The 27,567-nt window shown below is 50.1% G+C and overlaps 2 protein-coding genes and 1 non-coding gene across 4 annotated transcripts in view; 1 reads left to right on the forward strand and 2 right to left on the reverse strand.

Moving 5' to 3' along the window:
• The window catches only part of SLC51A (solute carrier family 51 member A), a 21,196-nt gene extending 17,294 nt beyond the window's left edge, over positions 1-3,902 (reverse strand). Inside the window, exons 1-2 of one of the 2 annotated variants that reach the window (XR_009451843.1) lie at positions 3,640-3,902; positions 2,936-3,030 (exon numbers count right to left, since the gene is read on the reverse strand). Coding sequence is in view for 1 of the 2 variants with exons in the window: in XM_059687505.1 (XP_059543488.1) it covers positions 2,936-3,030; positions 3,640-3,677 (133 nt within the window). In the remaining variant the exon portion in view is untranslated. The remainder of the gene's footprint in view (positions 1-2,935; positions 3,031-3,639) is intronic. The other variant, XM_059687505.1, reaches the window with a different exon arrangement.
• A 1,818-nt stretch (positions 3,903-5,720) lies between these two features.
• LOC132232213 (small nucleolar RNA SNORA51) lies at positions 5,721-5,853 on the reverse strand. The gene has a single exon (XR_009452351.1). It is a non-coding gene; the product is annotated as a small nucleolar RNA SNORA51 (small nucleolar RNA).
• A 5,980-nt stretch (positions 5,854-11,833) lies between these two features.
• On the forward strand, positions 11,834-25,792 carry ZDHHC19 (zinc finger DHHC-type palmitoyltransferase 19). Its single transcript, XM_059687507.1, has 8 exons — positions 11,834-11,979; positions 12,270-12,391; positions 12,895-13,034; positions 13,843-14,015; positions 14,361-14,466; positions 24,531-24,616; positions 24,951-25,155; positions 25,675-25,792. Exons 1-8 carry the CDS (start codon positions 11,834-11,836, stop codon positions 25,720-25,722), a joined length of 1,026 nt encoding a protein of 341 aa, XP_059543490.1. The 3' UTR covers positions 25,723-25,792.
• The last annotated feature ends 1,775 nt before the right edge of the window (positions 25,793-27,567 follow it).

The raw sequence follows: 27,567 nt of genomic DNA on the forward strand, positions 1-27,567 counted from the left end.
CCCAGCTGGTGTGGCTCAGTGGTTGAGCGTCGACCTATGAACCAGGAGGTCACAGTTTGATTCCTGGTCAGGGACACATGCCTGGGTTGCAGGCTCGATCCCCAGTTTGGGAGTGCAGGAGGCAGCCGATTAATCTCTCATCATTGATGTTTCTATCTCTCTCTCCCTCTAACTTCCTCTCTGAAATCAATCAAAACATTTTTTTTAAAAGAAATTATTCTCTACTCTCATAAAGACATCTTTTTATTTTTTCTTTTGTAAAAATGTTTGCATTTACCCAGATTAAAGCTGCATTGGAGCTATTTTCATGTTTATTTATTTGCCATGGGGGCAGGCAATTTCCAGCATCACTTCTGGATGAGTCCATCCCGCCCCACGGATGTGTACAGCGATCTCTCATGGAGCAAGTCCCCAGTGCGCATGGGTTTATTGCTGGGCCCTGTATTCTGTTCCATTTTTCTACTTGTCAGACCCCTTGTAGTTTTTGCCTCATTGCTTTAATTTCTAGTCTTATTAGGCCAGTAAGCCTTAATTTCTGGCAGGGCAGGTACCGTCCTTATACATTTTCAAAATTGTCTTGGCTTTTCATGGGTCTTTAAAATTCCATAGAAACGTTTGGACCAGTCCATTTTTACAAAAATGCTGTAAGGATTATAATTGCAATCATATCACAGGCATTATTAAAAGGTTCCGTAGTTCTTCCAGAAGAGCTCTTACTTAAATAGCATTTATTTTAAGGAACAACACAGTTTGCAGGTGAAGAAGGAAGGGGTTTCTCCACACCCTCCAATAGCCTCTTCTCGACTCCCCTATTCCTGTCAGTGTCATCGCCTTCGCCATCGCCATTGCCCAGATCCTCAGAGTCATCATTAGGGCCTTTTTTCCCTTCACTTACTTTGTCTAGATGTTTATTTACCGGTTGGCCTCCTCTGGCGTTGGATTTCCTGTGTTTCCCAACCTTCCCTTTCTTTCCCTGACATTGCTCTGACTCAGGCTCTTGTCCCTCGTGCTGGGCTGGGGCGATCACTCCCAATTTATACCCCTGCTTCTCAAGGTTCTTCTTCCTTGAAGTCCATTCTGATTACTGATTAATGGTCCATATCCAGCCCCTCCCAATCTCAGAGCCCTCGCCAGGCTCCTTCCGTCTGCAGGATAAAGTACAACTCTTCTGCCCTGCGCTCACTGGGCCCCACCTTACCTGCCCAGCCTCTCAACTGTCCCCGACTTCCCCACCTGCAACCTGGAGTCTGGCCAGGTCCAGCTCCTCAGTGTCTGGGAACCTGCCTGCTCCTTCTGTCTCCTCCCCACCCCCGCAGTGCCCACCGCTGCTCCCCACTCTCCAACGGCTGCCAGGCCCACAGTTCGCCCGGGAACAGGCAGCTCGTCAGACTACCAGGCCCAGAGGGGTCTCCCTGCTTTGAACATCCTTGGTGTTTCTGTTTGCACACTTTGTAGCCCAGCGGTGTGAGGTTCACGTTCACTATGTAAGGGAGGGTTTCTGCCCCTCAGCACTACTGACCCTTCCGCCAAGATAATTCCTTGCTGTGGGAGGTTTTCCTTTGTTTCCAGGCCAGGGTTCCTGGTCTCTAGATGCCAAGTAGCACCCTCTAGTTGTGACTTGAAACTGCCACCAGACGTTGCCAAAAATCCCCTGGGGGCAAAATGGACACTGGCTGACAATGCTGGTGGAAGGGAAGACTTGTGTGCCAGCTGCACCGTGAGCAACAGGTCCCTGGAGCTGAATGTGGCAGCTGCCGGTGGCACGAACCACAGAGCAGAAGGGTTTTCTCGGGATACTCTCTGGCAGTTGGCATTCACTGTGGTTCGGAGCACACGCAGCAAGCTGCCCAAGTACATGCCCGTGTGGCCTCCTGGCGCACACTGACCACATCCTGTTGTTCAGAAGGAGTCTACTCCTTGAAGTGACAAATCAGGAAGGAGGCTGGGAAAGGCATTTAGGTACCATAGAGACACAGCTCCCATTCCTCAGTGTCTAAGAGGTCGTTAAGGAAAGCATTTGAGATCTAGCTCCCCAGCATAGGTTGTCAGCTTGGCTCAGACAAACTCACAAAAATTAATAAAATAAAAGGTAGTTAATCACGCAGTAGGAAAACACAATAAAATATGGGGGAGCCACATTTGCCAGGAAGATGCTAGGGGTCATTTGATGGCCATGTTCTGTGCGTCCAGGGAATAAACTGAGTTCCATCCTCAGCCTTTCACTTTCAAAAGCGATTCAGTAATAGGAATCTAGTTGGCCGGCACTGTCAGAATACTCTTACAGGTTCATCTAAGTGTGTTTTAAAAACATGTTTTCATTGATTTTAGAGAGAGAGGAACATCAATGATGAGAATCATTGATCATCTGCCTCCTGCATGCCCCCTCCTGGGCATCGAGCCCCAAACCCAGGCAAGTGCCTTGACTGGGAATCAAACCATAAATTCCTGGTTCATGGGTCAACACTCAACCACTGAGCCACACCAGCCTGGCTCACCTAAGTTTTAAGAACATTATTCAGAATAACCACACCTCTCAAATGATATAGGCCCTTCCCCAAGAAGGCTGTTGTGTATGCCTCAGGGGACTCTGCAGGGCTTGGGTCACTGGGCACCAGCCTGAGTCCCTGGATGGTCCGGGGTCTGAGAAATGCTCTAGGCCCCTGCCCCAGTTTGAATGAGCATTGAGGCTAGGATAAGTGGGAGGCCCAACGTGCAGGTTTGTCTCCGGGGCTAGGTTGCCATGCCCTGCTTTTGGCCTATTGGCTCCCCGAGGGGCTGTTCTTCTCCAAGGTGTTAACCATGACAGACAGACACTGGGCCAGCCATCCTCTCCGGCCCTCAGGCTGGCAGTGCAGGGCCACCTCTCCTCTGTTCCTCTCAGCTGTCCTGACTTACCACCGATGCTCACTTCCTCCTTTATTGCCTCCTGACTCACCTTTCAGAAGTTGGGCTGCAGTGGGAGGGTGAGAGAAGCAGGCAGAGGGGATGCTGTAATTGGTCTCCAGGATTTTCAGAAGATCTGCCGTGTACCTGGAGAGACACCAGCCTGCGTTCAGATATGGGGACTTGTGGAGGGGAGAGGGGACCAGAAGGGACACCAGTTACTTGACGCTCCCTCAAACATTTGTGCGTGCAGGGAGCTTGTCCATTTCCCCCCAAGGACCTGATTCTGGGAGGGAATGGGGAATGGGCCCGGTCTAGTGTGCAAGGCAGCCTGCTGTTCAGTTAGGTCATGGACAGCCTGGCTGTAGTGCCCGAAGAGCCCACAGTCCATTCCCTCCCCTTCCCTTGGGGCAGCAGCCCAGGGGCTGGCTAGGGAGAAAGAGCAGGATCCCAGAGAAAGAGTGGACCCTTAGCATTAGGGTCGGGTTCCCCAGCAGGTGGAGGCTCTCCCCCAGCTCCCAACTCTGGGAAATTCCTCTCCTCGAATGGGGAGAGAAAGCCAAGACTTGGAAGGGACATGCACTGGCCCAACCCCACAGTGTCCTCAGGGACAGCCAGACCATTATCAGTCCTGTCTCATTCTGTTTGCTGGGAACCAAAGGGTCCTGGGAGGGAGGGAGGGACAGGCCAGGGAGATAGAGGCCTCCTGCTGCTTGGCAACCGGCTCCTGGCTCAGGGCCGGCTGCCCTCACTCACCTGGGGTCAAGCTTTATCTGAGTCCGGTCTGGCTCCATTATCTCCTCTCCCGCTCCGGCTCGGTTCTCGGTTCTTGGCAGGTGCTGAAAGGCAAGGAAGGGCCGGCAGGTCAGGGCCCTGAGGTAGATGGCTCCCGGTCCAGCTGACTGCCAGCCTTTCCCAAAGGACTGGTAGGAAGAGTGGCTGGATCTTCCCTCTGGCTCTCTCCCTCCTCAGGCCTCTTTGCTCACAGTTTCTGTCTCAGAGTTCATCAGAGGAATTTGAAGTTTGATCCTCTCAGCTGGCTGAGTTCCCAGGTTCCTGACTCCTCCCTGTCCCCTAGGTGTGGTCTCTCCTGCCTCCTTCCCATAAACACCTTTAGCCATCCTTTGCCCCTGGCCCATTCCTGTCTTACATTCCCCATGTCCCCCAAAGAGCCTTCTTGGGTGGTGGTAGGGACAAAGGTCTCATGCCCACTGGACAACAACTCCTACTCCCCAAGAACCTGGCTGGACGCAGGCTCTGGGGCCCTGGGGTGGGAGAATCAGGGCTGAGGCCTTGACTGTGTTGGTTTTGGTGGCTTGGCATGTGGAAGGAAGGACTAGGTGGAAAAGCCAGACAAGGCCCCTGTGAGTTTCCCACGCCCAGCCTACCACATCTTGACCATGGGTTTGTCCAGTCAAATAGCAGCAGAGGATGCAGCAAAGTATTACCTGGTATCAAAGAGGCAGAATTGTGAGATTTGCAAGCATATGGACTGAATTTTTTAAAACTGACAAATTGTTTATGAACTATTTTATTGATTGGTGATTTTTCTTTTCTCTCCGAATAGATTTACACCTATCTGAGGCCAAGCACAGCGCCCCGAGGTTCCTGGAACAGGGCCGGACACACGCCAGGTGCTCCCTAGAAGCGGTGGCATGACTGATAATATCAAATCAGAGCAACAGCAGCACCTAAGGTCCGCTGAACACTTCAGGTGCACCCAGTGCCGTAGGAAATGCAGTATGTTCCTTATCTCAGGGAAGCCTTACAACCTCCCTCTGAAGGTAGGTGACAGCTGTATTTCCATTTTACAAATAAGGAAACTGAGGGTCAGAGGGCTGTGACACCAGGTTGAGTAGAAAGCCCTGGCGGAATGAAGAAAGGCAGAAAGGACCTGGCTCAGGGCTCTGTTGAGGCTCAAGTGAAGACCTCTGATAGTAAGAGAGGACCATGAGAGGGCAGGGGAGGCGCCCTGACCTGGGCCGATGAATAGATACAATCCGAGGAAGCAGTTACTGATGTAGTACCAGGACTCCCTACTCCTGTCTCAAAACACCTCAAAATAGCTTCCCGTATTTTGTGTCAAGCCGAGTTCTCTCCCTCTTTTACTTTCCTCTTCAAATACAGTTCTCTGGCAGGACAATGCAGTGACTCAGGAATCTCAAGGGCTCGATTCCCTCCTACGGCGGAGGTTTGGGTACAACCGGAAGACTGGGGCATTGACCTCAGAGGCTCAATTGCCCGGGCCCGCCCTGCCCAAGACCCTAGTTGACTCAGCTTCCTCAAACCATTTCCACCGGAGCGCTCCCTGGGTCATTCACCCCTAGTTCAGTGAGAGGCCTTGAGCTTAATTGCACAAAGCCCTGAACTTTAGATTTCCCTAGACCAGATTGTTCTCCAAACTTCTTCAGGACAGAACTGGGGGTGGGGGTAGGAGAGGGGTGTTGAAGAGCTGGAGGGCATTGGGAAGGGAAGTAGGCTGAACTGACATCCAGTCTTCTAGAGCCTGGCAGCTGGGAGGTCCAGGGGAGGAGGGTAATTCTCAGGATGGATGACAGGGAGGGAGGAATGGGAGGGTGTTGGTGAGAGGGAAGGCTTTAGCTCTGATGTGTTGCTTCTGCCCCACCCGAAGTCCCTAGGTGGCTATCTTCTATACAGTGTGACCCATGGATTAGTCCAGGGCGATGCCCTGACTCAAGGCCAGTCCATCCATAGCTAAGGCGTGGCAAGAGAAGATGAGCTGAACCAGCCAGTCAGATTCTTCTCTTGCTAATTCTAGACTTTGGTCAAACACGAAACCCTTCCCCGCCCCCGCCCCCCCCCCCCCCACACTTGCAAACAGTCTGGCCATTCACAATACTGACCAGGCCAAGGGCCTGGGCTGAGGTGTATATGGGGTGAGTTTACTCTGCCTCCTCTTTCTGTGCAGGCAGTGTAAGAACACAGCCTGTGGTTAAGCACTGGGAGGTCTCAACATTGATTTTTAGAACCAAGAAAAACAAATCCTTTTTCTTTCTTTTCTTTTTCTTTTTGCTTAATTTTCCCCACAAAATTATATGGTCACATGATAGGGCACCTTTTTTAATCTCATGGCACACATAAACTAATTATAAATTTCTGCAGCACACCCAAAAATATATTTTTTTGGTGATCTGACAAAAATAGGTATAATTTTGATTCACTCACACTGGACAGCTATTGTTGTGTTGGCTGTTGCCATGTTTTTAATTTGACAATCTAAGGGAAAAAAGACCAGTGCTCCTGACTAGTTAGGTAGTGCATGTTTTAAAAATTCTTGCAGCACACTGGTTGTTAGATTTTGCCAAATGCCTTTTCTGCAAGAAAATTGTGTTGGCCCTGGCCGGTTTGGCTCAGTGATTAGAGTGAAGGGTCATGGGTTCAATTCCCAGTCAAGGCCATGTACCTTGGTTGCAGGTTTGATCCCTGGCCCTGGCAGCTCTTATAATATCAGTAGCCCATGAAGAACATTTGGAGCATGTTAATTATATCTATGTTTTGAACATCCTTCAGTGTTTGACAGTGCCATGTCATGGGTTATGAGGAGGGAGAGCAAGCCTTTGGTGTTACCTAACAGTCAAAAAGACACGCGGTCAATTTTATTCTTCTGAATTTCTGGCCCATATCAGGAAAAAAAGGCAACATCCAAAAGAGGTGTTGCTGTATAAGAATACAAGCACCTAAGGATGAGACATGGTGATAGTGTTGGCTGTATTGTCAATCAAACCAACATGGCACAGCAGAAGGTAACCTAACATCCAGCATTTTCAAATTTTCCTTTAGAAGTGAAGACTTTCCTATCAATCTAATTTTGCTTATCATTGTATATGTCATAAAATTTCCAAAAACAACAAAAAAGCATGTAAGTGAGTAGACCCCATTAACATTACTCATTTAGACTAGCTGAGACAATAACTCTCTACTATTGGGTCCAATAGGCAGAAAAGAAAATAATTACTTTTCGTGTTATTCAAAGATCACTTCCAAGCTATCAATTCTTTTCTATTATTCATATATCTTTAAAATTAATTTTAATATATTTTGATATGCATGTATTTTTATTTATTTATTTATTTATTTATTTATTTATTTATTTATTTATTTATTTTTATTTCAGAGAGGAAGGGAGAAGGAGAGAGAGAAACATCAATGATGAGAGAGAATCATTGATAGGCTGCCTCCTGCATGCCCCCTACAGGGGATCAAGCCTATAACTCAGGCACGTGCCCTTGAATGCATCAAACTGGGGACCCTTCAGTCTGCAGGCCGATGTGAAAATATCTAAAATTTTAAACTTTAGTATTTGAAGTCATATAATCTTACTAGAGGCCCGGTGCACAAAAATTTGTGCACTGGCGGGGGGGGGGGGGCGGTTCTTCAGCCCCACTTGTGCCCTCTCACAGTCTGGGACCCCTCGGGAGATAACGACCTGCTGGCTTAGGCCTGCTCCTGGGTGGCAGAGGGCAGGCCCAATCCCTAGGTGCGGCCCCTGGTCGGGCTCAGAGCAGGGCTGATTGGGGAGTTGGGGCGCCACCCCCTGTCATGCACAGAGCAGGGCGGATTGGGAGGTTGCGATGCCACCCCAAGTCATGCTCAGGGTAGGGCCGATTGGGGGGTTGGGGCGCCGCCCCCTGTCAGACTCAAGGCAGGGTCGATGGGGTGGTTGCGGCACCACCCTGTCACGCACAGTGCAGGGCCGATCAGGGGGTTGGGGCGCTGCCCCCTGTCACACACAGAGCAGGGCCAATCAGGGGGTTGAGGAGCTCCCCCTGTCATGCACAGAGCAGGGTCGATCAGGGGGTTGGGGAGCTCCCCCTTATCATGCACAGAGTAGGGCTGATAAGGGGAGTTGGGGCACTGCCCCCGTCACACACAGAGCAGGGCGGATCAGGGGTTTGGGGTGCCGCCTCCTGTCACACACAGAGCAGGGCCCATGGGGGGGGGTTGGGGCGCAGCACCCTGTCACACACAGAGCAGGGCCGATCAGGGGGTTGGGGCGCCTTCCCCTGTCACAAATAGAGCGGGGTGGATAGGGAGGTTGTGGCCCCACCCCGTCACACACAGAGCCGCAGGGCGATCAGGGGGTTTGGGCACTGCCCCCTGTCACGCTGCTCCAGGGGCCAGGAGGCCTCGCAGCTCCGCTGATCCCAGTGCTGGGAGGCATATTACCCTTTTACTATATAGGATAGGGGCCTGGTGCACGGGTGGGGGCCGGCTGGTTTGCCCTGAAGGGTGTCCTGGATCAGGGTGGGGGTCCCTCTTGGGTGCCTGGCCAGCCTGGGTGAGGGGCTTAGGGCTGTTTGCAGCTGGTCACACACGCTTCAGGGTGGGGGTCCCCACTGGGGTGCCTGGCCAGTCTGGGTAAGGGGCTGAGGGCCGTTTTCAGGCTGGCGGGTGACTGAAGCTCCCAACCTCTCCTTTTTTTCTTTTTCTTTTTTAATTCTGGGATTTATTTACCTTCTATGGCTGTCACTGGAACTGAGAGCCGGCTTTAGCTCTGAGGCTCGGCTCCAGCTCTGAGACCTCGGCTGCTGAAAGCAGGTATCTGGTTTGTTTGGCTTCTATAATTGAAACACTGTTGCATCGGCTGGCTGGATGAAAGCAGGTTTCTGGGGATTGTTTAGCTTCTATAATTGCAACATTGTTTCTTAGAGTGCAAGCTCAGAGCCCAGCAGCGGCAGGTGGGGAACCTTGGCTTCCTCCTTCACTGGAGCAAGCAAGCGGCCTGTTCGCTTCAGCTGCCTGGCTGCCGGCCGCCATCTTGGTTGGCAGTTAATTTGCATATTGCCTTGATTAGCCAATGGGAAGGGTAGCGAAGTTACGGTTAATTACCATGTTCCTCTATTATTAGATAGGATTAAGTATATTATAAGATACCATTTTTACTACATTTATTTTAACCTCTTAATTTGAATGCCATGAAGAAAAAATGTTTCATTCGAGGCCACAGACTTCCCATCCTAGAGCCATGGCCCAGTGTGTCTGTAACCTCCCGGAGAGGGCCCTGGCACAGGGCTCGGAGCCGCAGGTGGCCACATTTTGGCACTATGCCAAGGCTGAGCTGGTTTCTTCAGCCCCTGCTGAGATCCCTACAGATATTCAAAGTTTGAAAAAATAGTAGCACTCAAACTGGAAGCTTCAAACAGCTCCCAGTTAAGAAAGCTCTGCTGAATGGTTTGGAGGCCAGAGGTGCGGACGTGGTTTTTTGTTGGCAAGATCACGGGCCAGGGGGGCATCCTTGGCATACTGTTTGAAGACTAATCTTTAACATTTGTTTATTTTTGGTTTATTATTTGAATGTTCTTGAACCATGAGTGATCAGAATGACATTTGAATTTTAAAAAGATAAGTCAAAATCAATGTTTTTCTATATCAAACACTGATTAGAAGGTCACAATTTCTCTTGATATTAGGTTGGATTGTCTTTTGTATAATAATGTTAATAAAGCATTAAATGCATGTCTTTGCTTAGCCTGAAAATGGAAAGCTTACATGTGAATAGACCAACCTGATACATATATTTATCAGAATAACATTTTAATTTGAAGGCTGGAAATTCTTTATTTCCAGAAGTCGGGGGAAAGTCCTTGAGAAAACTAAAATTTGCTACAGTGGGAGAAATAGTAATGCATGTACCAAAGTTAAATCATTCAGTAGTCAAAGAATAAAATTTGGATGGTTTCTCTTTGCTAAAATCAGAGAAAGGCTTTTTGACTGCATCTATATCTACAAAAGTTGGGATATTTGGTAGCATTCTATGTGCGTATCTTTGTAACATCTTTGATGCCAGGACAGGGAATGAGAGCCATGACCTAGATTTTAACCTAATTTTTATGTGTATTGTTATTAATTTATCTGTTTTTTTTTTATTTTAGAACCTATCTTTGCAAAAATAAAATACCCTATGAGTTTTTAAATAGGGTTTTAACGTAGTATCATCTATGGGTATAAAAAGTATCTTATGTTCTGAATAAATAGAAGTGATTAGTTATCAGTAAAAAAGAAAAGAAAAAATATGCTTCTATAGACAAGAAAATATAAGCAATAAATGTGTATTGATGAGGGATTCTTGCTCTTTGTTTTTAATCAAATGAATTCTCTCAAAATGTCCCAGTTCATTTAGTCCAATTCAAAACAGGAATCTTGGAATTATAAATTTTATTCATGTTTAAGAATAATATAATCTCTGCTGAGTGACATTAAAGTAACATTCAAAATGGCCATTACCCGTCAGCACGTGACAGCTCTGACATGTGCAGCTGCTGCGTCTCAGCAGACTCTGTGGTAGCCGTTCTGAGGCTACTGGTGGCGCCTGGGTCACAGGCCTGAGTGCTGGCTGCAAGAGGCTTTGAATGTGTGTCTGGCATTTCCAGCTCCAACTGGGACAAGGAAACGGTCTTTGCCCTTCACCAAGGCTTGCAGGGCAGGGAATCCTGCAAACACACAGGAATTCAGATGCTCAGTGGCTAAAAGAAATGACCAACGTCAGCCGCAGGTAACAGAAAACCCAGTGACTTTCCTCACATAACAAGCAGCTCAGATGTAGGCAGTTCAAGGCTGGGGAAGCGATTCAACAATGTCGTCGCTGGCTTTCTGTCTGGGTCGCGTGTTGGCTTATTGCCTAACGCAGTAGTCGGCCAACTCATCAGTCAACAGAGCCAAATATCAACAGTACGACGACTGAAATTTCTTTTGGGAGCCAAATTTTTTAAACTTAAACTATATAGATAGGTACATTCAACTTTAAATGCACAGTTTTCGTCTTCTGTTTTTCTTTGCTTCTTCTTTGTAGCCATCTCAAACAGGGCACCTAACAAATGTTTCATTTTATAATAATAAAGCCACCAACACAAAAGAATTACAATTCTTAAATTGATGACAAAAATACCTGTAGGATTTGCAGTTGGTTGGAAAAATACAGGTAACTTTATGCTTCGAGTAGGTACTTTTGTCACCTGCGCGCGATTTGCGGACGCAGCTAGCACTAACCACTGCACCATGAGACTGCTGACTGACTGGCTCACTCAGCTCCTGCATGAATCACGCTCGCCTCCCCGGCGCTGCATATCCCTCGGCCTGCCTGCATCGACACCTCCCACTTCTTCTAACGCCACTTCTGTAAAATAGACTCGCCCAGGCAGAAAACCGACTTCTGAGCATGGGCCACAAAGTTTCAATCGCACTGTACGTGCGCACCCGCACGTGGTATTTTGTGGAAGAGCCACGTTCAAGGGGCCAAAGAGCCGCATGTGGCTCGCGAGCCACGGTTTGCCGACCACTGGCCTAACGGGTCCAAGGTGGCACCCTCAGGTGCCAGCCAGCAGGTCTAGGTTCAAGACGGGAAGAGAGGGACGGTTGTGCCAACCGTGCCCTTTGCCCCGTTTATCAGGAAGGCAAAAGCTCTTCTAGAAACTCTCAACCCACACCCACCTAGGCCTCACTGACCAGAATTGTGTCCTGAAGCCAACCATGGAAATGAGGGAAGCTGCAAAATTGTTTAGCTGCCCCGCCCCCCAGAGTGGAATTTTATAATAAACAAAAAGGGGAAAAGGCAATCCAGCGAGCACAGAGCACTGCTTCAATTAGCGCCAAAGCCAAAAGGGTGGTTAGAACCACGCACCTTCGCCCCAAGTGTCTCTACTCTCCTGCTGTCTCGGAGCGAGCCTCCTGGCAGGGCAGGGCCTCTCGGTCCCCAGCACAAGTGGAGAGGGGTGGGCTTGCTGGAGGCAGTGACAGTCACAGGCTGGGGGCAGTTCTGCTGCAGAACCCTGGCCCCCTCCTCCTCAGCCTCTGTGATGTCACACTGGGACTTTTCTCCTTCCACCCTGAGCTGCGGCTTCCGAGGCCGCTGTGGCCATGGGGCGCCTGGAGCCAGCAGGGGAGAGGGAGCCCGGTGGCTCTGATCTCCCCTGGGGGCGCGGGAGGCCCAGCCATGCCCCTCAGGAAGGATGCCATTCTCCTCGTGCAGGAGCCCCGACCCCCGCCGCAGGCCCCGCCTCCCTGGGTCCTCCCGAGCCTGTTTGCGGCCTTCAATGTGGTGCTGCTGCTGGTTTTCAGTGGCCTCTTCTTTGCATTCCCGTGAGTCTTCCGCACCGGCTGGCAGGAGAGAGAGGAAATGACGGCGCAGAGGCAGGGGGGCCGGGGAGGGAGGATATTCTGGGCAGGGGGACTCCAATGTGCAAAGGCACCGGCATAGAGGTATTTGGTGTGTGGGGGCTGCAGGTGGCGGGCACCCTGGGGGCGTTGCTGGAGCCTCCGTGGATCTGTCGGACGCCGTATGTTTGGAGCTGAAAGGCCTGTGGGCCCTGAGCCGTGAGCTGGTCCTGGCAGGGGCTTCGGAGCAGGGCTGAGTCCTGCTCTGGTCTCAGTTGCAGGTGGCTGGCTCAGAACGGGGAGTGGGCCTTTCCCATCATCACGGGGCCCCTCTTTGTCCTCACCTTCTTCAGTCTCCTTTCACTCAACTTCTCAGACCCTGGCATCTTACATCAAGGTGAGACTTTCTCCTGGGCCCCCTGGAGAAGGAGGTAGCCGCCCCAGGATCCCTAGTGTCCTCAGGACCCCTTCACCCTAAGTCCTCATCTGCTTGGGCCCTGCTTCTGGCACTTCGTTTCCCAAGGTGTGGAAAGACAGAATTCTGGAGGTTTTCCAATTGCCTTGGGGGGTGGGGGGTGGGGAGAGGGGGGCTGGGCCAGGCTGGGCAGAGAAGCCAGCTCTTCCCACTCTCTCTGCCTCCTTCCCACTGAACAAAAGCCTTGAAGCATCAGTCACCATTCCCAAGGCCCGAGTTCTCGCAGATTTCCTCAGGCGAAAACCATCTTCCCCTTTGGCTGCCAGCCTCTTCAAGTTTGCTCAGCTCGCTCCGTGGGGACTAGGGTTTCCCCTGCCCACCTCCCCCGCACCGTTCCCGGAGCCCAGGGAGATGGTGGAACCCCCCACCGGCAGCCGACTGATGGAGGAGCCTCCTGGCGCTGCCCAGTCCTCTCCCCATGCCAGGCTCCAACGAACAGGGTCCCCGGGCAGTGCATGTGATCTGGGTGAACCACCAGGCCTTCCGCCTGCAGTGGTGCCGGCAGTGCTGCTTCCACCGCCCACCCCGGACCTACCACTGCCGCTTGTGCAACATCTGCGTGGAGGTGAGTGCCCCGCTCACCTGCCCACCTGCCAGCCCCCTGCCCCCATCCAGCACTGGTGTGGACCAGGAGGCTCACTCATAAAGGGCCAGTAGCAGCTATGAAACAACTTCCGGGACTGCTAAAGGCCGAGGGTGGCAGTGACTCCCAGCCACTCTCGGTCACTCATGCTGTCCCCGCCCCTGTGCCTGTGCCTGCACAGGTGCTGACATACACAGGGCCACCCACATCTAGACTGGCCTGTCAGGCTGGGAGAAGGAAGGGTAGCCCTGTCCTACTCTCCCCCACCCCCCACCCCCCGCCCCCCTGCTCCTGCCCTGGGCTTGCTGACAGTAGATACCCAAGGCCCTCAGACTCACACTGGCTCAAACCCCGAGCTGAGTGCTTGTCTTTCTCACTTGCACAGCCCGCAGAGGTTTACAGATGTGCTGTCGTCTGTGGTCCTTCCAAGCCTAGGAGGGGGGGCTGGGCCAGGCTCTCATCCTCCTCCCCTGGGTGAGAAAACAGATGCCCTGAGATGCACTGTGTCCTGCCTGAAGTTGCCAGCATGTGTCCCACCAAAGACCAGGCAGGCTTGGCTTCTCAAGGCCTCCTGACAGGCCACGTGGTGAGCCACAGCCCCAATAGCGCCCGCACCCCGGAAATGCCAGCGCTAAGGGCTTTGTGGCTCACTTGGGAGCAGGGAGAAGGCAGAGCGTGGGGCCAAGGGCAAGTGGCTTCGGGAGGGAAGGGAAGGCTTCAGGTTTAGGGTCAACGGAGACTGGGCCAGAGGTCGGGACCTAGAGGCCGGCCCCTCCCCCCTCTCGCCCAGGATTTTGACCATCACTGCAAGTGGGTCAATAACTGCATCGGGCACCGCAACTTCCGCTGCTTTATGCTGCTCGTGGTGTCCCTGTGCCTCTACTCGGGCGCCGTGCTGGCCACCTGCCTGATCTTCTTGCTGCGTCTGACCCAAGAGACCCCTTACATAGACAAGGTCGCCGCGTATCCGCCTGACTGCTGTGCCCGAGTAGGGCGCGAGGGGGCGCTGTGGCAGCCGAAGGGGGGTCCTGGGGGCGGAGCAATGATGGGGGCGGGGTTAGAGAGAGAAGCTGCTGGGGAAGACCGATCTGGGACTAGGTGAGGTGGGTGGGCCAGGGAGACGGGCGGGGCTGGGAGGAACTGCAAAGAGGTAAGAATCCTGCAGGGTCGGGGATGCGGGGTTTGGACGGGTTTACGCGCTGGAGCGCAGGGAGCGGGTGGACAGGGTGGTTGTGGGCCGGACGAGGCGGGGTGCGGGGCAGGGCCTGGGAGGCCGGTCCCGCAGCTCTGCTCCTTAGCTGTGTGCAGCATCCTGGTGGCTGTACCCGCCGCCTGCTTCCTGGTGCCGCTCTGCCTGCTGCTGCTGGTCCAGGCCCTGTCCGTGAGCGCGGCCGAGCGCTCCTGCGAGGGCAAGGTATGCGGGGCCCAGCGGGGCGCCGCTCTGTGGGGCGGTGGGGTGATCACCTGGCCTCTCGGGCACCTCCGCACTTTCTTGCTCCACCGCCCTGGTCACTGATGGCCTGACTTCCCTCGAAGATGCCTCGTTAGCCCTTACAGACCCAGCCTGAGCTCAAATCTCACCTCGGCAGTCACTCTCCCTCCTGTGTGCACAGGGCCTACTGTGTGCTGGGCCGCGTGTGCATTATTTTGGGCGGGAGGCGCGCAGGTGAGTAAGGCTATGGCTTGCGCTTGTGCTGAAATCAGAATAACACCTGCCAGACACCTGTGAACGCTCTGAGGGGCCTGTCCTACAACGTGTAGCGCAGACTCAGAGCGGGAACTGACAGCTCAGTGTAGGGTAGGAGGCGCCGCTTAGTGGTTTTGCTGGGCAGCAGACGGGGGAGAGCATTGCTGGTGAGGGGCCAGCTAGCAAAAAGGCCTGACGGTGGCCGGAGTGAGGATAGGATGGTGAAAAAATTGTCTTTTATTTTATTATGTTTTTATTGACTTCAGAGAGAGAAAGGAGAGGGAGAGAGAGAGAGAAACATCAGTGATGAGAGAGAATCATGAATGGGCTGCCTCCTGCACGCCCCAGATGGAATCTGCAACCCAGCATGTGCCCTGACCCCGAATTGAACCCCAACCTCCTGGTTTTAAGGTCCGCTCAACTACTGGGCCACAACGGCCAGGCAAGAAATAGTCAATTGGAGCAGGAGAGGGCATAGAAGTCAAGTGGACTGCTTGAGGTTCGCCAGATTTAAACGGCTCAGAACCTCGGGTGGAGAATTTGGTCTTGGTGCAGTGGACTCCTGGGAGCCATGATAGAATTCTTTTTTTAAACATACACACACCTACAGCCCTGTAACCAACCCCATAACCAAGATTTAGAACATTTTTATCACCCCCCCCCCAAAAAAAATAATTCCCTCATGGCCTTTTTCTCTCTACCAACCTGGCAACCTGATCTGTTTTCTTTTCTTTTTGAGATTCATATTTTATTTACAAGCAAATGAAGACTGTCCCCTGTAAACTCTAATTTGGGATGAGAAGAGCAACATAGAAAAGTAGTTGCTGGCTCCATTGTGATGTGTGAAAGGAGTCCATCCACCTATTTCTTTAAACAATGATTTTGTTAATAAAAAGGGGGGAGGAGGAAGCCACATGATTTCTTCATGTTGCATATGTGAAAGAATCCAAAAGAAAAACATCATTTTCATTCAGTGAGAGCCCCTGCTCCCCAAGCGCAATAGCCTCGGAGCAAAAGAGTTAATACGCACCAAGGGTGTCTGCTCGAGGAACGGAGAGACCTCGATCTTTAAGAGCCTGAACCTTCAGCTTCTCGTTTTCCAGCTTGGTCTGCTGTTCTACCCTTGGTTCGTCTAGAATTTCTTCTATAGACACTTGCTGCAAGGGTGTGTCACTCTCCTTTTCCAAGTCTATTTCTCCTAGTAGGACCACATTTTCTCCTCTGACCACAAAAATCCCTCGAGGAATATCACCGTATTTTTTGCCCACGTGAATACGCTCCACAGTCTGATGTAGCACTAAATTAGTGTCGATGTCCTCGATGAGGCTGGCGGTGCATATCTTACCTAATAATAGACAAACATGTAAATTGACCATACCTTCACTGTGCTAACCAGCCAATCAGGAGAGTATGCAAATTAACAAAGATGGCAGTTAATTTGCATACATAGGCTCCAAGCTGCTTAGCGAAGCCTGGCAGCTCTGGGGCCAGCTCCAGCCGGAGCCTGTCCAGAGCAAAGGCTTGGGTCTCAGGTGCCAGAGGTAAACCGATGCCAGCAGCCAAGGGAAGGGAAGGCCTATTGCATGAATTTCTTCGTGCAACAGGCCTCTAGTAGTTCATGTTGAGCTGAGATAAGGCTGCAGTGTAAAGCATCCAACACTTCCTTCCTTCTACCGTGGTCGGGCCTGGGACGGGGACCCAGATGGGAGCCCGCACTTCTGCCCCGGCTTTCAGCCGCCCTGTTTTCTATCCTTATAGTTTTCCTTTTCCAGAGTCTCATATAAATGGAAACAAAGCCTTTTGAGCCTGGCTTTTTTCACTTAGCGTAATGCATTTGAGAGTCGTCTATGTTGTTATCCATGTCAGTGGTTTTCCTCTTGTTGTTGCTGCTTATTATTCCATCAGATGGATGGGCCACAGCTTGTTTATCCATTCACCACTGCCAATTGCCTTCCAAATGGCTGTTCCATTCTGCATTCCCAAAGCAGTGCATGAGAATCTCAGTCGTTCTGCATCCTCACTAACATTTGGCATTGTCGGATTTGTTTGTGTGTTTTTCTTTTCTTTTCTTGATTTTAGCTAATCTAATAAATGTGTAGAAGTATCTCATTGTAGTTTTAATGTGTATTTTTATAATGCCTAATGATGTCGGGCATCTTCTCATGTTCTTATTTGCCATATGAATGTGTTTGATTAAAAGTCTGTTACAATCTTTTGTCCATTAAAATATTAAATTGTTTTCAAACTATGGAGTTTTAAGAGTTCTTTATGTAGTCTGGATTTAGATATTTTCTCCCAGTCTGTGGCTTGTCATCTCGTTTTCTTTTTATTTCTTTATAGTATTTTGAATTTTGATGAAGTACATGATCCGTTGTTTTTTTTATGGATTGTGCTTTTTGATGTTATAATTAAATATTTGCTTGACCCCAAATCACAAAGTTTTTAAAAAAAAAATAGGTTTTCTTTTAGAAGTTTTATAGTTTTAGAATTTATAATTAGGCTTACAATTCATTTTGGGTTAACTTTTGTATGTGATACAAGGTATGGGTCAAGATTTATTTTTTTGCATATGGGTTTTTCCAGCACCATTTGTTGAAAAGACTATCTTGCTTCCATTGAGTTGCTTTTGCACCTTTGTCAAAATTCAGCTGGCATGTAGGTGTGGGTGTATTTGAGGATCTCTATTCTTTCGCCAATATCATACTATTTTGACTAGTAGCTTTATATTAAGTTCTGGAATCACACACTGTGAGTTCTTCAACTTTGTTCTTTTTCAAAGTTCTTTTGGCTATTGGTTCCTTTGATTTTCCACATAATTCTTATTTTTATTGATTTCAGAGAGTTTTTTAAATATGTATTTTTTTTATTATTGATTTCAGAGAGGAAGGGGGAGAGAGAAAGAGATAGAAACATCAATGATGAGAGAGAATCACTGATTGGCTGCCTCCTGCATGTCCCCCACTGGGGATCTAGCCATGACTCACAACCTGGCATGTGCCCTGACTGGGAATCTAACCATGACCTCCTGGTTCATAGGTTGATGTTCAACCACTTAGCCACACCAGCTGGGCATCCACATAATTTTTAGAGTCTGTTTGTCAATTTCTACAAAAATGTTTGCTGAGATTTTCATTTGGATTGTGTTGAACCTACAGGTCAGTTTGGAAAATTGATATTGAGTTTTTGAATTCATGAACATGGTGTACCTCCCCACTTATTAACGCCTTCTTCGACTTCTTTCGTTAGTGTTTTGCAGTTTTCCAAACATTGATCTTACATATACTGTGCTAGATTTTTTCTGTTTCCTTTTTTTGTGCTTTTATAACTTTTTTTTACTGTAAAATAAGTATATATTTCCAAGAAATTAAAGATTGAATCAAGGTGGCATTCTAGAACTCAAAATACCACAGTTTAGCAGCTGATTACCTGGTGAAAGTCTACAGTCATTACTGTGGATGTTTTCATTACAATTCCATCAGGTTAGTTACATCTTTACTCTGTTGATATTCCTATTCAAGTTTATGCTATTTTCTGTATTTACTTCTGTTCTTCAACATCTTTCAATAATTTTATACATAACAGCCTTGCATATCTTTTGTTAAATATTTTCTAGCTACTTTATAATGCTTTTTACACAGTTTTACTTTCTATTAGCTAGATGCAATTGTTAATCTTAAATGAGATTAAATTTTTACTTTTGCATCCAACAACCTTACAGAATTTTCTTTTTCCCTTTTTAAATTAAATTCATTTGGGTGACATTGGTTACTATGATCATATAGGTTCAGGTGTGGGTTTCCATGTTACAAGATCTGTGTATTGTACTGTCTGCCCACCACCCAAAGTCAAATATCCCATCATCATATATTAGGACCCCTTTCACCTCCCACCCCTTTCTCTCTGGCAATCACCACACTGCTGTTTATGTTCATGAGTTTCAGTTTTATATTCCATATATGAGTGAAATCATATAGTTCTTAGCTTTTTCTGATTGACTTATTTCACATAGTATAATATTCTCAAAGTCCATCCACGTTGTTGTAAGTGGCAGTATTTCATCCTTATGGCTGAGTAGTATTCCACTGTGTATATGTACATCTTCTTTATCTAGTCCTCTATCATAGGACACTTTGGTTGTTTCCATGTCTTAGCCACCATGAATAATGCTGCAATGAACATAGGGGTGCATATATATTTGCGAATACATGTTTTCTAGTTTTTCGGGTATATACTCAGGAGAGGGATTGCTGGGTCAAATGATAGCTCTATTCTTAATTTTTTGAAGAATCACCAGACTGCTTTCCATAGTGGTTGTACCAGTCTACATTCCCACCAGCAGTGAATGAGGGTTCCTTTTTCTCCACAACGTCTCCAATACTTGTTATGGCTTGTCTTGTTGATAACGGCCACTCCAAAACAGGTGTGAGGTGGTAGCTCATTGTAGCTTTGATTTGCATTCCTTAATTGCAAGTAAGGTTGGCATCTTTTCATATATCTATTGGCTGCTGGTATGTCTTCTTGGGAGAGGTGTATTTTCAGGGCTTCTGCCCACTTTTTGATGGGTTGTTTGGTGTTGAGTTTAATGAGTTCTTTATATATTTTAGAAATTAAACCTTTGTCAGGGCTACTGTTTGCAAATATCATCTCCCATCTGGTTGGCTGCCTCTTTGTTTTGTCATCAGTTTCTTTTGCTGTGCAGAAGCTATTTAGTTTGATATAGTTCCATTCATTTATTTTTGCCTTTACTTCCTTTGCCTTTGGGATCAAGCGCATAAAATGTTCTCTACGACCAAGGTGCATAAGTTTGGTACCTATATTTTCTTCTATGTAACTTATTGTTTCGGATCTTATACTTAAGTCTTTGATCCATTTTGAATTAATTTTTGTACATGGGGACAAACTGTAATCCAGTTTCATTCTTTTGCATGTGGCTTTCCAGTGTCCCCAGCGCCATTTATTGAAGAGACTGTATTTACTCCATTGTGTGTTTCTGGCTCCTTTGTAAAAAATTATCTGTCAATATACATGTGGTTTTATAGCTGGGCTCTCTATTCTGTCCCACTGATCTGTGTGTCTGTTTCTCTGCCAATACCATGATGTTTTGATGATCATTGCTCTGTAGTATAATTTGAAGTCAGGCAGCATGATACCTCCAGCCTTGGTTTTTGTTTTTGTTTTATCCTCAGGATTTCTTTGGCTATCATTGTGTGTGTGCGTGCGTGTGTGTATGTGTGTGTGTGTGTGTGTGTGTGTGTGTGTGTGTGTGTGGTTCCATACAAATCTGATGATTTCTCATGCTATTTCTTTAAAAAATGACATTGGGATTTTGATGGGGATTGCTCTCAATTTCCTAATTGCATGCTTCATTTCCAGGATTTCTTATTGGTTCTTTTTTAAAGTTTCAACCTCTTTGGTAAAGTACTTGTTTTGTTTTCTGAGTGCATTGAATTGCCTGTCTATATTTTCTTGAATCTTGCTGAGTATTTTCAGAACTACAATCTTGAAATCTGTTATTTATATCACATATTTCTATGTGTAGCAGCTTGGTTTCTGGGGATTTTTCATTGTCTTTCTGATCATCTTTGCTCTTTTCCTTTGTCTAGGCATGTGTATCTGTCTATATGAATGGCTTCTATAGCAGCTTCCTCTATAGAGGTCTTTCTACTATTTTCCAGTAGATGGTGCTGAATTGCAAGTTTTTTTTTTTTTTTACCTCTGATTTCTCAGACTTGACCTCCCTGGCTTCCCTAAAACAGTACAGCTGCACTGCTTGGGGATGGGGTTTGTTTTACCTTCACTATTTTGGCAACCCCTGACCTCCATGGGGTCCCACTCCAAGCACCCCACTTGGGGATAAATCACAGAGGGAAACAGTGGTTCTAATGCAATAACTCTTGGTTTACAGACAGTATGCTCCTTGGGCTACTGGAGGTGAGTTTTGGGAGTCCAAGTGGTGGCAGGGCTCTGTGGTTCCATTTCTTGTCTGAAACACCACCACCCGGCCCAATAATGGAGAGACACATGGTAGAACCCTGTGCTCTGTCAGACGTCCACTGGCTCAGTCACTGTTAGTTCCACTTGCCCTGTTGGACAGCCCCTCCCCCTGAAGCTCTCTGTCCTCCTGGCTGAAGGAAGTGCCTGCTACCCCTGGCTTCCTCCCCTCTCCAGGCCATGCCATGAGCTCCTGGCTACAGGGCTGCACCAGTGGGCTATCTACACGATCCTCCCTTCTTGTCTTCCATTTATGTCTTCCTGGTTGCCCACCTTTAGATGTTTCAGTGTGCAGTTCTCTCAGGCATGCCTTTGTATTGAGTAGGGAATTCTTTGTTGAATGATAGTTGATTAACTTGTTGAAATTTCAGGGGTAAAGGCCAAGGGGATCTCTCATGCCACCATTCCTCTGACCTGCTTTTATAACTGAAAAAACTTTTTCATTTTCCTTTGTTTACTATTACAGTCATGCATCACTCAACTGTAAGAAATGCCTCATAGGCAATTTTGTTGTTGTGCAAACATCATAGAGTGCACTTACACAAACCTCGGTGACATAGCCCACTACACACCTAGGATACATGGTATAGCTTACCACTCCTAGGCCTCAAACCTATACAGCATGTTACTGCATGAATAGCGTAGATAGTTGTAACGTGTTGCACCATGACGTTACAGTGGCTTTAACCTCACTGGGTGATGGGAATTTTTCAGCTCCATTATAAGCCAAGTGGGACCACCATTGTAGATGCAGTCTGCCACTGACCAAACGTAGTTAGGCGGTGCATGGCCATATGGTCATGATGTGGTGCAGGACAGTGGATTTTTGTATGTTGGTCTTGAATCTTAAAATTTTGCTAGACTCTCTTATTAGTTCTAATAGCTTTTTTGTTGATTCTACATAGAAAACCATGATACCTGTAAATGAGGACAGTTTTATTTCTTCCTTTCCAACATTATGGCTTTATTTCTTTTCTGCACTGTCCTGAGCTTCCAGTACAGTGGGGAGGAGGAGTGACAAAAGTGAACATTCTTGCCATGGGATTCCCTCAGAACAATGACTTCTAAAGACTGTTTTAGGAAGAGTGTAGTGTGCCACTATAAAGAGGGAGGAGCTAGAGTCATTGAGACAGCTGAGAAGACAGAGGAACCCTCTTTGCCCACCACTTCCCATCCTTCCAGTCACCACTCAATCATTCCACTCCACCCATATTTGGTTCCCAGCCCACCTGTGACTCTTCTGCTCAGCCCTTCCTCATTAACCACATGTGGTCTACCTGTTTTCTCTCTCAAGCTTCAGTCCACCATTTCAGCCTCTTTTGGGGGCAGCATTCTCCCTCCCTACATCCTGTGACTCACTCTTCCTCCACTGCTCAGAATGCCCCCACCCATACCCCCCAATCCAGGATCTTCAGCCCAAGAAACCTAAATGAAGTTTGCACTCTGTGATTCACCAGGCAGGGCTCTTTCCCACTGCCTGCAGGCCCCATTTCAGGTACCTCCATCCTACCACCATCCTGTGACACAACTTGCTCAGTGCTTGATAGCAAGGGCTCTGGAGCCAGAGTACATACACTCAAACCACAGCTCTATGACATACCAACAGGGAGATCTCGGGTATATTACTTAGCCACCTGGTGCCTCCTGGGTTAATATGCATAAGACACAGGACTGTGCCTGGTACAAGTAAGTGCTGTATGCGCTGTTGTTATTGTTACCACTCCTTCCCCTCATCATGTACACATGTTCATGCCTCTCTCATCTTAAAAAGCAAAGCAAAACCCTCCCTTAACATCACAGGCATTCGCTTCACCTGCGTACTCTCCCCTCCAGCTCAGCAGTATTTCCTGAAAGAGTTGTCTGTGTTCATTAATGCCATTTTTCTTTCTTTCTTTCTTTTTTAAAATATATTTTATTGATTTTTTACAGAGAGGAAGGGAGAGGGATAGAGAGTTAGAAACATCAATGAGAGAGAAACATTGATCAGCTGCCTCCTGCACACGCCCCACTGGGGATATGCCCGCAACCAAGGTACATGCCCTTGACCGGAATCGAACCTGGGACCCTTGCATCTGCAGGCCGACGCTCTATCCACTGAGCCAAACCGGTCAGGGCATTAGTGCCATTTTTCGCTGTCCTTGGCCAAGCCTCTTTCCTCAGCGTCACACTGGTGCTGCACCTCCAAGTGGCCAAGCTGGCAGGCAGCCCTCAGACTAAATCTTCCCCAGCTGCACACAGCAGCACCTGAAACGGGACACACCTGCAGGGGCCCCTCCCCAGCCGCTGTGGCCCAGCTGCCGCTCTGCCTGCGCCTTGCGGTCTTGGCCTGGGCCTGCTCTGCCACCAGCACAGCGCCTGAAACATTGTTGAGGCCCCAACATATTTATGAGTAAATGAGTGAACCTACAAACAAAGGAATCAGCAATGCTTTGGAAGAGAAGGAGAGAGGGAGAGGGAAAAGCCTGATGCCCGCCTGGGGGAAGGGGAGAGAGCCCAGGCAGCAGCGGGTTGGGCAGGAGATGGGGTGAGGAGACGCCTACTTGGTTGTGGTCCTGTGGACTGTAAGGGCATTTGAAACACGGGGTTGGGGCAGGAGACCCAGGTCTGGAGCCAGTGAGAGAGGACAGTTTGGAAACTTCAGGGCTGCTGCATTCCATTCACGTCTCAGAGGGTCCTATGTGGGGAGAGAGAGGAAGGTGGTCTGCTTTATTAATCAGGTCTTATGAATTTATTAAATAATGATCATGCCTTTAAGCATTGAACCATAGACATTTTCCTATACTTTATATACATCTAATACATCAACATTTATTTCTCTATAATTCTGACTGTCAACTTGATCAAGCTCTTTGAGCCATTTACTTAAAATTGTGAATAGAGTGTCAATCTCCCTCCAGCGCTTTAAGCATCTTTAAGCAGGCAGAACTCAAGTATCTCAGTGGTTAGTGTTGCTCTTTGGGGCCATCTTGACTTTTCTGACCCCAGGCGTCAGCTGCCCTGCATGCAATCCTGGTTCCTTTGGGTGGAGAAGACTGTTGGAGATCAAAGTCTTAGGGACAGGGACGGGGTGTAGGGGAGCTGGTGGCTGGCAGAGCTTTGGTTATGACAAACATTTTGTTGCTGAGGCTCTTGAAGTCGGAGTGAGACTTGGCTTATGCTGGGGAGTCAGATGGGCTCAGGAAGGCCCAAGGCTCATGGATGGAGGGAGGGACAAGGGAGGCAGAGAACCTGGTCAAGAGTGCGCCTGGGGCGGACTTGCCCTTTCCTGCGTTGGGTGCTCAGGCCCTTCAGCCCAGGTTCCCCAGGGCCGTGTGACTTCGGTTAGGGAAATAGGATAGGGCTCCATACAGCCGCCCGTCCAGACAGTGAAATTCAGGGAAGGCACACGTTTAGAAAAAAACGAGAGGTAAGAAAGTAGAGAAGTGGGGGAGCAGGATGTGTGTATATGGAACTGTCTTTGGAGCAGTTTGTCAGCCAACGGAAGATTTGAACGTCTACCTGGAAGGACATAGTAGGAGAATATGTGTGGCCAAAGGAGACAGAGGTGGGGAAGATGCTGCCGAAGGGGGTACAAGGAGATGGGAAGGATCCCTGAGAAGGCAGGAGAGGTGGGTGCAGTGCCAGGGTCGCCTGGACAGAGCAACTCAGAATTGGGTAGGGGAGGCCTCAGCTCACTCTTGGGCCTCTCTGCCCTCTGAGTTGGCAGCAGCCCTGGGCTGGGCTGGGCGGGAGGGCCAGTGGGGTGGTCTGCCCAGTCCTGCTGGCTCTGAGCTCCTCTTTCCATCTACACCCCTCTCCAGTGCCGATACCTGTGGGGATACAACCCCTTTGACCAGGGCTGCGCCAGCAACTGGTATTTAGCAATTTGTGCACCGCTGGGACCCAAGTAAGTTGGCAAACCAGAGGTCCAAGCAGTGGCCCATGGAGCCGGTGGGGTGGGGGGAAGCTGGGCCATCTCTCCTGGCCTCTTAGCACAGTTCCCAGACCCTCACACTCACTGTTCTCTGAGGTTTCCTTCAGGGCGTTGTGGGAGCTTCCGGAGCTTTCTACTTCCTTTCATTCTTGTCCTAAGAAATGGAGTAGAGGGATATGCAGGCCGGATAAGACCGGCCCCAGCTCCCTGCAGGGCCAAGCCCTGGGCTGTGTTCCCTAAGCTGAGGAGGCATGGGGACCAGGCCAGGGGGGCCACTACCCCTTGCATCTGGCTGATTGTTCCCCAGGTACATGGCCAAAGCTGTCTGGCTGCAGAGGGTGGTGGAGCCGGACTGGGTGCTCATGCAGAACCTGCATTGCCCAACGTGCCCCTCTGCCCTCAACCCCTCAGTCGTCCCTGGGCCTGCGTCTGGCCACCAGCCCCAACCTCTGGCTCCCCACAGACCAGGAAATGCTCCCCCAGGGAGTGGGGAGGCGGCAGCCCTCCAGGAGGTGAGTAGTGAGTGTGTGCTGGGAGAGGGGTGGCTTTGGATTGTACAGGTGCTGGGGGGAAGCCCCCCCCCCCCCCCCCATATTGGGCTGGCTCTGAAGCTAGAGTGCTCAAAGCTCAAGGGAGGGGCGTATAGACAGAGGAGTGCTGGAGGTGGGGCCACAGTCCTCCAGGTAACACGGGGGGGGGGGGGGGTTTCCTGGAGACACAGAGCCCACACCCCTCACTGCTGGTTAGTCTTGGGCGGTCACTTACCCTCTCTAAGCCTCAGCTCCCTCAGCTGTAATGAGGACTGAAACGAGCCCAGTGGTTTATAACTTAGGGGGTCAGTTTCCTTTATTTAAAGTCATTTTTCTTCTCTGAAGTCCAATGGGGGTGCCATGACATTCTATGGTGCCAGCCCACTCGCTTTGCTCTGCCTGGGGGCGGTGGCGGCTGGACAGTTTCTTGCTCCCCAGCAGGTGGGCCCTGAGCTGTGGGCAGGGGCTTGGGAAAAGACCCCACACCCCCACTTCGTTCAGCTCCACGCAGGCCCAGTGCTGCCCCTGCCGCGGGAGGCCCCCAGATGAGGCTTGCCCCTTCACACCCAGCGATGCCCGGAGTCCCTGCCCCCGAACCTCACCTCCTGAGCCCGCCCTTGGGGGGAATCCCCCCCCCCCCCCCCCGCAAAGTCCATTAAACACCCCTTTCCTGCTGTACAACTGCCCCGCGGCGTGTGTCTGTCCTGGGTGTGAGGGGCTGGGACAAAGACCCTGGGAGGGAGGACGGTCCAACACTAGTTGGCTCTGTGACCTTGGGCAAGACACTCAGATTTCTCTCGTGCTTAAAACGGGACCGACCATAAAACCCACAGTCGCTGTCCTGGCCGCGGCCTCCAAGGGAAAAGCCCCACACGGTCCGGGAGGTCGGCCTCGGGGAAGATCCGGCCCCGCCCTGCCACACCGCCGTCTGGCTGCAGGGGGCGCCCGCCGCCTGGGAATGCGCCAAGCCTGGCCAGCTCCAACCCGAGGCCTTGGAGCCCCCTGGGTGGGTGGGGGCTGGCCCTCCGTCTGGGGGTGGGCCCTCGCGATCCTCATCCCTGGAGGTGGAGGGGGGGGTCTCCACCATAGCCCGGCCCTGCTTCTTCCTGCTAGCGGGTCTCACCTCGGTCCCCCCTTCTGGGTAGTCAGGTCCTGTTCCTGCGCAGCGCCCCAGGCTCCGGGAGCCCGCAGGCCCCTTGAGGGGGTGGTGTATGCGGGAGTCCGCGGGAGACCGCGGCTCCTCTTGGAAATAATGGCACCTTCCTGAAAGGTGGTCAGGGGCTGGAGCGAGTGAGGTGGTTCCTGCAAGACAGGTGGCACACAGTAGGCGCACAATGAACGCAGCAGTATGATTGTCGTTATTTTCTCCGCCACACGGCTAACAACACCCAGGGTTTCTCCAAAGACCACCTTCTCAGAATTACCTGGGCCCCGGCCGCCGACCCAGAATTATGGGGTGGGGGAGGGCGAGGATTTGAATCGGAATTTTTTTTTTTTAATATATTTTATTGATCTTTTACAGAGAGGAAGGGAGGGAGATAGAGAGCTAGAAACATCGATGAGAGAGAAACATCGACCAGCTGCCTCCTGCACATCTCCCACTGGGGATGTGCCCGCAACCCAGGTACATGCCCTTGACCGGAATCGAACTTGGGACCTTTCAGTCCGCAGGCCGACGCTCTATCCACTGAGCCAAACCGGTTTCGGCTTGAATCGGAATTTTTACCAAGTGCCCATGTGTCCCTGCCGTCCGTATCAGGGCATTGTGGGAGCCTCGGAGCCTCCCTACTTCCTTGCATTGGAAGTCTCAAAACTGCTGCCTTCAGAGGTGAGGATGGGGGAGCAACCACCCTGCTTCCCTCGTAGCCAGGTGAAATGGGGGGGTGAAGGCGAGGCGGTCAGATGAGCACCACAGGGGCCTGTGGCGGTGGTCATGCCTGTGTGAGCCTGCACGTGCTGTATGTTGGCGGCAGGAGCTCATTCTCCAGGCGACCTACAGTGCAGGACACCGGGCTCCAGTTCTCATATGCTGAGCCCCTGAGAAGCGGCCTTTCCCTCTTCCAACTCCACCGGCTGTGGCCACCAGGGCCTGTCCCTGCCAGCCCCAGCCTCACCAGCCACTCTGGCTCTGGGTCTGAGGCTCCTGGCCAGCCTTGTGCAACCCCAGGACTCCAGCTATTTCTCATCCCCTTTGCCCTGCTCCCAGTGTCTCCCCAAACCCCAAGCCCCTTGGGGTTCATGCTTTTTCTCAGCTCTCATCTCTGCTTAACTCAGCATTGCCCTGGCGTCTGGGGAGGGGTGCAGAGTACTGCTCCCTGGCAAACAAAAGGGCAGCCCAGTGTGAGCCTTGCTGTAAACAGCGTAAGTGGCCACAGTTAAAATTCCGAGAGCCCG

The sequence above is a fragment of the Myotis daubentonii genome, chromosome 3 (genome assembly GCF_963259705.1).
Source record: "Myotis daubentonii chromosome 3, mMyoDau2.1, whole genome shotgun sequence".
NCBI classification, from domain to species: Eukaryota; Metazoa; Chordata; class Mammalia; order Chiroptera; family Vespertilionidae; genus Myotis; species Myotis daubentonii.